At 41.1% G+C, this 10,213-nt stretch overlaps 2 protein-coding genes across 2 annotated transcripts; both read right to left on the bottom strand.

Moving 5' to 3' along the window:
• Positions 1-447: 447 nt before the first annotated feature.
• On the bottom strand, positions 448-2,789 carry LOC125207014 (desmethyl-deoxy-podophyllotoxin synthase-like). Its single transcript, XM_048106224.1, has 2 exons — positions 1,895-2,789; positions 448-969 (listed from the first exon to the last, which is right to left on the bottom strand). The coding sequence occupies exons 1-2, from the start codon at positions 2,780-2,782 to the stop codon at positions 448-450; spliced, it is 1,410 nt and encodes a 469-aa protein (XP_047962181.1). The 5' UTR covers positions 2,783-2,789.
• Positions 2,790-6,276: 3,487 nt separating this feature from the next.
• On the bottom strand, positions 6,277-9,675 carry LOC125204938 (cytochrome P450 71D9-like). Its single transcript, XM_048103712.1, has 2 exons — positions 8,701-9,675; positions 6,277-7,041 (listed from the first exon to the last, which is right to left on the bottom strand). Exons 1-2 carry the CDS (start codon positions 9,586-9,588, stop codon positions 6,406-6,408), a joined length of 1,524 nt encoding a protein of 507 aa, XP_047959669.1. The 5' UTR covers positions 9,589-9,675; the 3' UTR covers positions 6,277-6,405.
• Between the last annotated feature and the right edge of the window lie 538 nt (positions 9,676-10,213).

The following is a 10,213-nucleotide window of genomic DNA, read 5'->3' as shown; positions in this document are numbered from 1 at the left end:
CTGCAGCCATCGATCCAGTTTCCATCGCCCTTAAGATGCTAAAGGCTCTAGATACCACTTTGTGGTTTCTAACTCACAAATCTCTCACTCTCTTCTCTAATATATCTGCTTGAATAAGCAGAGATTATAGCTCTAAATTGCTTTGAATAATAGAGAATAATATGAGAAAAGATGAAGACATAGAGATGATCGAATGTAGAACTTGAATATTGATTTGTGATGATCACTCGATCTTAAATAGACAGAAAAAAACACAAACTTAACCACTAAACACGTACTGCAGCAACTAATCCACTAAATAAACAACTAATAAGACTCCTAACAAATAGCAACTAAACTTGACTAGAAAGATACTGCAGAGAACAAGTCAAAGACTTGCTGTTACAGATTATTCGAATAACAAAAATACTAAATTTGAAATACTCAACTTAAAATTCAAATTCAAGCCTAATTCACTTCACCACAATTCCAATCAAAATGATAGAGGAGCATCGCAAGCGGAAGCTCCACGTTGGCCAACCCGAACAACATGCCGGGACAAATTCTCCTCCCCGCGCCAAAGGGTATGTATTCGAGATTGCTCCCATTGAAATCATGCTCGCTTCCCTCAAATCTCTCGGGCATAAACTTCTCTGCATCGTTCCAATACTCAGGGTCCCTTCCCAGTCCCCATCCATTCACTATCACTCTGGTTCCTGCTGGGATTTCGTAACCGTTGATTTCGCATCTCTGGGAACTCATTCTTGGGACTAGAAGCGGCAATGCAGGGTGCAATCTCAGAGTCTCTTTAATGATTAATTTAAGGTATTTTAGCTCATCGAACTTATCTTCGTCTATGTATCCCTTGTCATCGAAAACCTTCCTCACTTCGTGTTGTGCCTTGTTGAGTGTGGTCGGGTTTCTTATCATCTCCGACATTGCCCATTCTAAGGTAGCGGCGGACGTGTCCGTTCCTCCTACGAACATACCCTTAAATGGAAAAGATGTTGGAAAAAATGAAACAAAATGTCTCACAGTGTAAATGGAGAACTATAACAATTATGTAACTCTTCTCAATAATTCTACTAGTCATCAATTGTTTTAAAATGAAATTCCATGAAGTTTTTTAACATGGTATCAAGAAGATTTCCAAATATGCCTTCAACAGAATAAAGTGATTTATCTAAATTTATAATGTGTTGGGCCAATCCAAGCCCACAATTGAATCGGGTTGGGCTTTTTTTTGGTAAATTTGGACTCTGCTTACTTCCACTTGATAGAAGGAACATATACTCCCTCCGTCCCCCATTACTAGACACGGTTTGACCCGGCACGGGTTTTAAGAAATGTAATGGAAAGTGTGTTGAAAAAGTTGGTGGGATGTGGGTCCTACTTTTAAAGTATTAGTTTTATAATAAATGTGAGTAGGAATGAGTTAGTAGAATACGGGATCCACTACCAAAAATGGAAAAAGTGAAGTGTGTCAAGTATTCGGGGACGGACCAAAATGGCAAACTGTGTCAAGTAATGGGGGACGGAGGGGGTATAAAATTATGTTAAAATCATAGTAATAAACTAATAATTAAAATATAGGATTAGTAGTTGTGGGTCTTATTTGGGCTGGTCTTGGGCCTGGGCTAGGCTTATGATGGGCCTAAGTTGGCTATAGGGTAAAAAAATGACCCAATTGGAGCTCACGTCAACCAATGAGCCTATATCATGGTTTCACTGGTAGGCTAAGCCATACAAGGTTTAAGTCGTGCCGACCCAGTTGACAACTCTTACTCAAGTAATGAGTTACGGCCCGGAATAGAATATGATTCAAGTAATTTGGGACAGAAGTATTAGAATTTTAAATTCTAATTCTAAATTTATGCATCATTGAATAAAAATTGTAGGGAAAAAAAAAACATACCAAGAGCACTGCTTTGACGTTGTCGATAGTTAAAGTCCCATCTTTTTCAAACTTGAGAAGGATATCCAAGAACCCTTCAAACTTCGCATCCTCGTCCGCGTCGCCGGCTGCTCTATGGCGCTCGATGATGCCATCGAGCACCTCGTCCAGCTTGCGACGCATCCGTCGGATCTTGATCCGCGCCCCGCTGATCAACGGCAGCAGTTTAACGGACGGATAAAGATCCGCCATCATGAATCCCGAAGCTAACTTTAACGACTCCACAATGATCGAAACCATCGCCTCGCGCTCTCCGGTTTTCGCCTTCACGGCCGCCCTCGAAGTGATGTCGTACAGCTCCAAGTAAAGCCTCTCGGAGAGATCGATCGGCGATCCATCTCGGGAAGCGATCCATTCGCAGAGATTCGAGCTCTCCTCCTCTCTTATGCTGCGGAAGGACTGCACGCGCTTGGCGTTCAGGAGCTCAGCGCTGCAGATCTTCCACAGCTGGCGCCAGTAGCTGCCGTAGGGCGAGGTACCGACGCCGGTGCTGCCGTAGGCCAGCTCCTCCGCCACCAGCATCTGAGGCCGGTTTGCGAAATTAGTGTCGTGAGTTTTCATCACTTGTTTTGCGAAGTCGACGGAGGAGACGATGAGGAAGTGGAGCTCGCCGAGCTGGAGGTGCATCAGGGGGCCGTGTTTGGCGGCGAGGTCACGGAAGAGGCGGTGGGGGCCGGAGGAGGCGCGGAGCATGAGGTGGAGGTTGCCGATGAGAGGGAGGGCTTTGGGGCCGGGGATGTGTGAGTAAATCTTTGCTGATTTTGAGATTGTTTGAGATTTGATAAACATGTAGAGAAAAATAAGAAAGGGGAATAGAGGGATGAGTGTTGATAGGATGTTAAACTCCATGGTTGTATGTTCAAATTTCTCTTGTGTTTGAGTTGAAGTAGTTGTTATGATATATAAAAAATTTCAGCTGTCAATTTGTTAATATCGGTCAATGATTTATTATGTCCCACCATGTTAGTTGTTAATTTGTATTATTGGTTGACAATTTTAGATGTTGCTATGATCGATGAAAATTAAGGTTTAAAAACTACTTCTTTTGTGAAAAAAAGGTTGTATCGCCGACCCTCATGCGCCCCCGGGCCCGACATCAGTGAGGGGAGTAATTTTAAAAACTACTTTTAATATTGAAGAAGGAGGTGTGATGATTGAATGTCTTGGCTTTAGTGAAAGCCAGTAGTGTCTAGCTATTTTATAGCTTTGACTAAAGATTGTACTCTCTGTTACTCTTTGTGGAACATGAGACCCACCTTTTTATACTCCCTCCATCCTAAGATATTAGATCCACATTTTTTTGGCACGGGAATTTAGAAAGTGTTGTAAATGGAGTTGGTAGTAAAGTAAATTTTTACCATAAATAGAAATGGATCAAATATGTTGAGACATCCCAAAATAGTATATGAGTCTAATATCTTGAGACGGAGAGAGTATTAATTTTACAATAAGAGGTGAATTAAAGCAAGTTAGTGGAATATGAAACCTACTTACCGTGATATTGAAGTGTGGGTGTTATTATGGGACTGATCAAAATGGCAAAGTGTTACTCTTATCGTGGGACAGATGTTGTAATAATTTATAATAAAAGTAAAAAAATCTAAATCAAAGCATCTGTTTGGTCAAATAGTTTGTATAAATTAAATAGCACGCAGCATGCACGTTTTGACTTGGATGCCTTACACTGATAGGTTCACTCAAACCATCTAGAAAGATATAGGTTGGCTAGAAGGATGGATGAATAAACTGAATCATGAACAAATCCACCAAATAAATTCGCTTTCATTCTGATCAAATTACATTTAAACAAGAAGAGTTCGGTAGAAGGATGGCTGAATAAGCAGAGATACTAAAGCCAATGTCAACTGAAGTAAAAGGTGAATAAAGCCAGAGTTTGCCACTGCGTACCATTTCAAATTGGCAGCCAAGATCAAGACGTATGTCGCTCCAGCTGTTGTATCTAGCATACGGAAAGAGTAACGTGATAGACTGATTAATTGTAAACCATATACTTGGGTGTAGCACTGAATTTCTGATATCCTTTGATGACTTTGTTGACAGCGTCCAGAAAATCTTTCTCGGTGACCGTCTTCCTTCTAGCACGGATAGCATACATTCCTGCTTCTGTGCACACACTTCTAATGTCGGCACCTGAATATAGACAGAGAGCCAGTTAGCATCCCATCAAATTAATATGGCCCATCTTTCCACATTTTCTGCATTTAACATCTGGTCGCCTCCAACATTTAAAGAACGGGTGACCAGTCTTCCCACAATGTTTGCAGGCTTCGTTACTACCTTTTCCAGAATGAGATCCAGCAGCATCAGTATTGGATATTTTGGTGTCTGCCTTCTTCTTCCAGGGACTAACATGCTTCACTTTGGCTCGCATTGCACCTTCAATAGTTGCTTCAACCGACCTCAACATCTTCCTTTGCTCTTGTGCTTGAAGAGCATTCACAACTTCAGCAAATAACATCTCCGAGATTTTTTTGGTGTTTCAAGAGAGGCTATTGTTGCTTCAAATTTTTCAGGCAGAACATAGGAGTTTTTCAATCAGCCGTTCATCTCCTAGATCAGTGCCTAAAACAACTAATTTGTTGGCAGTAGCTTATCTGCAAATTCTTGAATTGATTCACCATCCTTCATATGCAGCCTTTCAAGTTCCCGTTTCAGATTCATCGCCTTCATGGCTTTGATTCTTTTGTTTCCTTCATACTCCTTCTTCAAGAACTCCCAAATACTCATAGCAGAATCTAGATGCATGATTCTGTTGAATATTATAGGAGTGACAGCAGCATATAGACTGGATCTCGCCTTCGCTTTCCTGCCTGTTAGCCCTGATTTGGGCTACTGTTGGATTGTCTCCCAAAGGAGGTACTTCGTAGTCATCCTCCACAGCCTCCCACAAGTCAGCCCCTTCCAAAAAAGCCTGCATCCTTATTTGCCAGATCTGGTAGTTGCTCCCATCAAGAATTGGAGAAGCAACACTCATGACTCTAGATATCACCTTAAGATGCTAAAGGCTCTAGATATCACTTTGTAGTTTCTAACTCACAAATCTCTCACTCTCTTCTCTAATATATCCGCTTGAATAAGTAGAGATTATAGCTCTAAATTGCTTTGAATAATAGAGAGTAATATGAGAAAAGATGAAGATAGAGAGATGATCGAATGTAGAACTTGAATATTAATTTGTGATGATCATTCGATCTTAAATAGACAGAAAAAATATTAGCTTAACCACTAAAACACGTACTGCAGCAACTAATCCACTAACTAAGCAACTAATAAGACTCCTAAAAAATAGCAACTAAACTTGACTAGAAAGATACTGCAGAGAACAAGTTAAAGACTCGCTGTTACAGATTATTCGAATATCAGGAATAATAAATTTGAAATACTAAACTTAAAATTCAAATCCAAGTCTAATTCACTTCACCACAAATAAAGCCAGAGTTTGCCACTGCGTACCATTTCGAATTGGCAACCAAGATCGAAATGTATGTTGCTCCAGTTGTTGTACCTCGTACGATACAGAAAGAGTAACGTGATAGAGTGATTAATTGTAAACCATATACTTGGGTGTGGCACTGAATTTCTGATATCCTTTGATGACTTTGTTGACAGCGTCCAGAAAATCTTTCTCGGTGACCGTCTTCCTTCTAGCACGGATAGCGTACATTCATGCTTCTGTGCACACACTTCTAATGTCGGCACACACTTCTGTGCACCAGAAAATTTGTCTCATTTCACTTTTTACCATTTTTGTAGTGGAGTCCATATTCCACTAGCTCATTCCTACTCCTATTTTATTATAAAACTAATACTCCCTCCATCCGTGAAATGTTGTCCAGTTTTGTCATTTTGGTCCGTCCATGAAAAGTTATCCACTTTGTTTTTTTTCTATTTTTGGTAAATGAACCCCACTTTCCACCAACTCTTTACTCTCATGTTTTATTATAAAACTAATATATAAATGTGGGATGCTCATTCCACTAACTTTTTCAACTCAATTTTTTTCACATTTCTTAAAATTTACGCCGGATCTAACTTGGACAATATTTCATGGAGGAAGGGAGTATATAAAAGTAGAACCCTCATTCCAGCAACTTTTTCAACTCACTTTTTAAACTCATTTTTCATTACATTTCTTAAAATCGTATCAAGTCAAAGTAGGACAATATTTAGGGAACGGAGGGACTAGTTGTTAATTTGTGTTTTTGGTTGACTACTAAGGTTTAAAAAATACTTTTAATATTGAAGTAGTCAAGCAAGAGGTTTGATGATTGTATTTCTTGGCTATAGTGAAAGCTAGTGTACCTGTTTGTACTACATGCCACTAACTTTTTCAACCCACTTTTTATTACATTTCTTTAAACCCATGCCGAATTAAATGGTGACAAATTATAGGGGACGGAGGGAGTACAATATCAAGCAAACAAACTCCCATCACTCAGAGTAAAGACTCCCTAAATCAGTACAGCACTTGCACGCAAAGGTCGCTTAACAACGGGAATCAGACGCAAATGGTGCTTCCTATTAACCGTGGCGCCAAAGCCCTCCATCATATCCAATTCCTCATCTTTCATCCCATCTGGCATTTTCCAATCAAAATGGTAGAGGAGCATCGCAAGCGGAAGCTCCACGTTGGCCAACCCGAACAACATGCCGGGACATGTTCTCCTCCCCGCGCCAAATGGTATGTATTCAAGATTGCTCCCATTGAAATCATGCTCGCTTCCCTCAAACCTCTCGGGTATAAACTTCTCTGCATCGTTCCAATACTCAGGGTCCCTTCCCAGTCCCCATCCATTCACTATCACTCTGGTTCCTGCTGGGATTTCGTAACCGTTGATTTCGCATCTCTGGGAACTCATTCTCGGGAGTAGAAGCGGCAATGCAGGATGCAGCCTCAGAGTCTCTTTGATGATTAATTTGAGGTATTTTAGCTCATCGAACTTATCTTCGTCTATGTATCCCTTGTCATCGAAAACCTTCCTTACTTCGTGTTGTGCCTTGTTGAGTGTGGTCGGGTTTCTTATCATCTCCGACATTGCCCATTCTAAGGTAGCGGCGGACGTGTCCGTTCCTCCTAGGAACATATCCTTAAATGGAAAAGATGTTGCAAAAAATGACATTAAGTGTATGTAAATGGAGCAACTCTTATCAGCACTTCTACTTGTTATCAATCGTTTTAAAATGAAATTTCATAAACTTTTAACATGGTTTTTTTCGGAGCGGATCACCTCATTCAAATAATACACCATTTCATACTACACTAATAAAATAATGACATATGGATATTTTTTAATCAGCGCCATTTCAGTGAATATTAGGCTGAAAAACAACTGAATCATCTTCTTTCTCTTCACTCGCTGCCTTCTGCTGCTGCTGCTAGTTTTTCAATTTTCAGTAGCTCGACAAAATCTAAATTTATGGCATGGATGGGATGGATGAAATCAGAGATGGAAGAATGGGGTTTTATTTTAATTAGAGGGATTCATAATTTTGAAATGAATGTTTTTTGGTGATTAGGGCTTTGATTTTATTTTTTTTCAAATTCTTCCTCCGCGTTGCCTAAGTGCCATCATTAATACGGATTATATTATTAATTTCTTGTAATTATAATTTTAGTTTATATTGATTCCTTTCTGTATTTCTGAATACAAATTTATCATAGACAGGATGAACAACCACAATTAAAAAACATCAGAGTGGAATTTCTATTGGGAAGAAAAAGGGGAAAAAATAAAAGAATGATAAATAACAAAGTGAAAGTGAAATTTCAAGAACAATAATGGTGTTTCAAGAATGAGCAGCTCGAAAATTTGCATTCATGACTTGAAGTAATATGGTGTATCTCCTCCAACAAGATGGAATTGGAAGTACGTTTATTTATTGGTTTGATTAATTAAAATGTTGGTGTATGATGATTAATCTTTTAGTCTTTTATTTTATTAATTTAAAAAATATCCACATGTCATTATTTTATTAGTGTAGTATGAAATGGTGTATTATTTGAATAAGGTGATCCGCTCCAGGTTTCTAAAGGAGTACGTTCCGAATATGCCTTAAACAAAATAAAGTGATTTATCTAGATTACAAATGGGCTGGGCCAATACAAGCCCACAATATAAGGGGGTTGGGTTGGGTTGGGTTTTTGTTATAAATCTGGACTCAGCCCAGTCCCACTTGGTAAGTGGTTACACATAAAAATTACTTTTATTAGATATAATAAATTAAAAATTTAGGATAAACATACACAAAATGACAATTATTAAAATCATAGTAGTAGAAGTAATTAAGATATAGAATTAGTAGACTTGGGTTTTATCTGGGCTGGTCTTGGGCATGGGCTGTGTGCCTTTAAAAATGACTCAATTGAAGTCCATTTCAACCAATAAGTCTAGATCATACCTGTTTCGTTTCACTGGTGGGCTGATACCGAGTGACAACCCGAAACGGAATACGAGTCGTAACTTTGAGATGGATATTACTCCCTCTGTCCCCTATTAGGAGTCACTTTTTGGCCGGACACAGATTTTAAGAAATGTAAAGAAAAGTTGGTTGAAAAAGTTAGTGGAATGTGGGACCCATTTTTTTATATTAGTTTTATAATAAAATGTGAGTGAATTGAGTTAGTGGAATGTGGGACCTGCTTACTATTTATGGTAAAAATGAAGTGTGACTATTAATGGAGGACAGATAGAAGTATAATTTTAAATTCTAATTCTAAATTTATGCAGGGAAAAAAAAAGACATACCAGGAGCACTGCTTTGATGTTGTTGATAGTTATAGTCCCATCTTTTTCAAACTTGAGAAGGATATCCAAGAACCCTTCAAACTTCGCATCATCATCGCCGTCGCCGGCTGCTCTATGGTGCTCGATGATGGCATCGAGCACCTCGTCCAGCTTGCGACGCATCCGTCGGAACTTCATCCGTGCTCCGCTGATCAACGGCAGCGATTTAACCGAAGGATAAAGGTCCGCCATCATGAACCCCGAAGCTAACTTGAGGGACTCCAGCAACAGAGAAATCATCTTCTCACTCTCTCCGGTTTTCGCCTTGACAGCTGCCCTCGTCGTAGTATCGTACGCGGACGTGTAAAGCCTCTCGGAGAGATCAACCGGCGATCCATCCCGAGAAGCGATCCATTCGCACATGCTCGCGCTCTCCTCCTCTCTTATGCTGCGGAAGGACTGCACGCGCCGAGCGTTCAGAAGCTCGGTCGCGCAGATCTTCCGCAGCTGGCGCCAGTAGGCGCCGTAGGGGGAGAAGCCGATGCTGCTGGAATTGTAGGACAGCTCATCGGCCCCCAGCATGTGGGGCCGGTTCGCGAAGACGGTGTCGTGGGTTCTCATCACTTGCTTCGCGAAATCGACGGATGAGACGATGAGGAAGTTGAGCTCGCCGAGCTGGAGATGCATCAGGGGGCCGTGTTTGGCGGCGAGGGAACGGAAGAGGCGGTGGGGGCCGGAGGAGGCTCGGAGCATGAGGTGGAGGTTGCCGATGAGAGGGAGGGGTTTGGGGCCGGGGATGTGTGAGTAACTCTTTGCTGATTTTGAGATGGTTTGAGATTTGAGAAACATGTAGAGGAAGAGGAGAAAGGGAATTAGAGGGATGAGTGTTGATGGGATGTCAAACTCCATAGTTGTGTGTTCAAATTTATCTTGTGTTTGAGTTGAAGCACATGTAGGATTATATAGAAAATTTTGTTAATATCGGTTAAAGATTTAAGAGTATCCACAATAGAGGCGGAACAGTACAGCCACAAAAATTTGTCCGCCTAGTCATCACCAAATAAATTTAGAAAATATAAAAAAAAAACGTTTTTGACCGCCGCTCCGTCTCGTCCACCGCCGCGGTGGTCCCCTGTGGACACTCTAATAGGGGTGGGGAAACGGTCGGTTCAGTTTAACCGAACCGATTAGCCGGTTAACCGACTCCCTTTTTAACCAAATACGAGAACCGTAACTGAACCTTTAGTCGGTTCGGTTCCTTGAGGAACTGGTCGGTCCTAACCGACCGGTTCTTCGATCCACCGAAGGAACCAAAGGAGAGAGCATCGGCGTGGAGAGTTGGACAGCAGCCTCGTCGAAGAGAGCAGCAGTGTGGCGAGAGCAGCAGCCTCGTCGTCGCCGGCGTGAGAGAGAGCAGCAGCCTCTCGTTGCCTCGTCGGAGAGAGCAGAGCAACGAGGAGAAAGCAGTTGCCTCGTCATCGCCGGCATGGGAGAAAGCAGTGGCGCCAGTGTGCTACGAGAATTTAGATGAAAG

This window comes from Salvia hispanica, chromosome 2 (genome assembly GCF_023119035.1).
Source record: "Salvia hispanica cultivar TCC Black 2014 chromosome 2, UniMelb_Shisp_WGS_1.0, whole genome shotgun sequence".
Classification (NCBI taxonomy): domain Eukaryota; kingdom Viridiplantae; phylum Streptophyta; class Magnoliopsida; order Lamiales; family Lamiaceae; genus Salvia; species Salvia hispanica.
Note: the sequence above shows the minus strand (reverse complement) of the source record. Positions and strands in the feature narration are given on the sequence as shown.

Bases quoted from the DNA above. Each gene is read 5' to 3' on its own strand.
- LOC125207014 (XM_048106224.1), bottom strand. From the start codon at position 2,782: ATGGAGTTTAACATCCTATCAACACTCATCCCTCTATTCCCCTTTCTT. The intron at 970-1,894 runs GTATGTTTTTTT...TTTCCATTTAAG, and splicing joins ACGTCAAAGCAGTGCTCTTG to GGTATGTTCGTAGGAGGAAC.
- LOC125204938 (XM_048103712.1), bottom strand. From the start codon at position 9,588: ATGGAGTTTGACATCCCATCAACACTCATCCCTCTAATTCCCTTTCTC. The intron at 7,042-8,700 runs GTATGTCTTTTT...TTTCCATTTAAG, and splicing joins ACATCAAAGCAGTGCTCCTG to GATATGTTCCTAGGAGGAAC.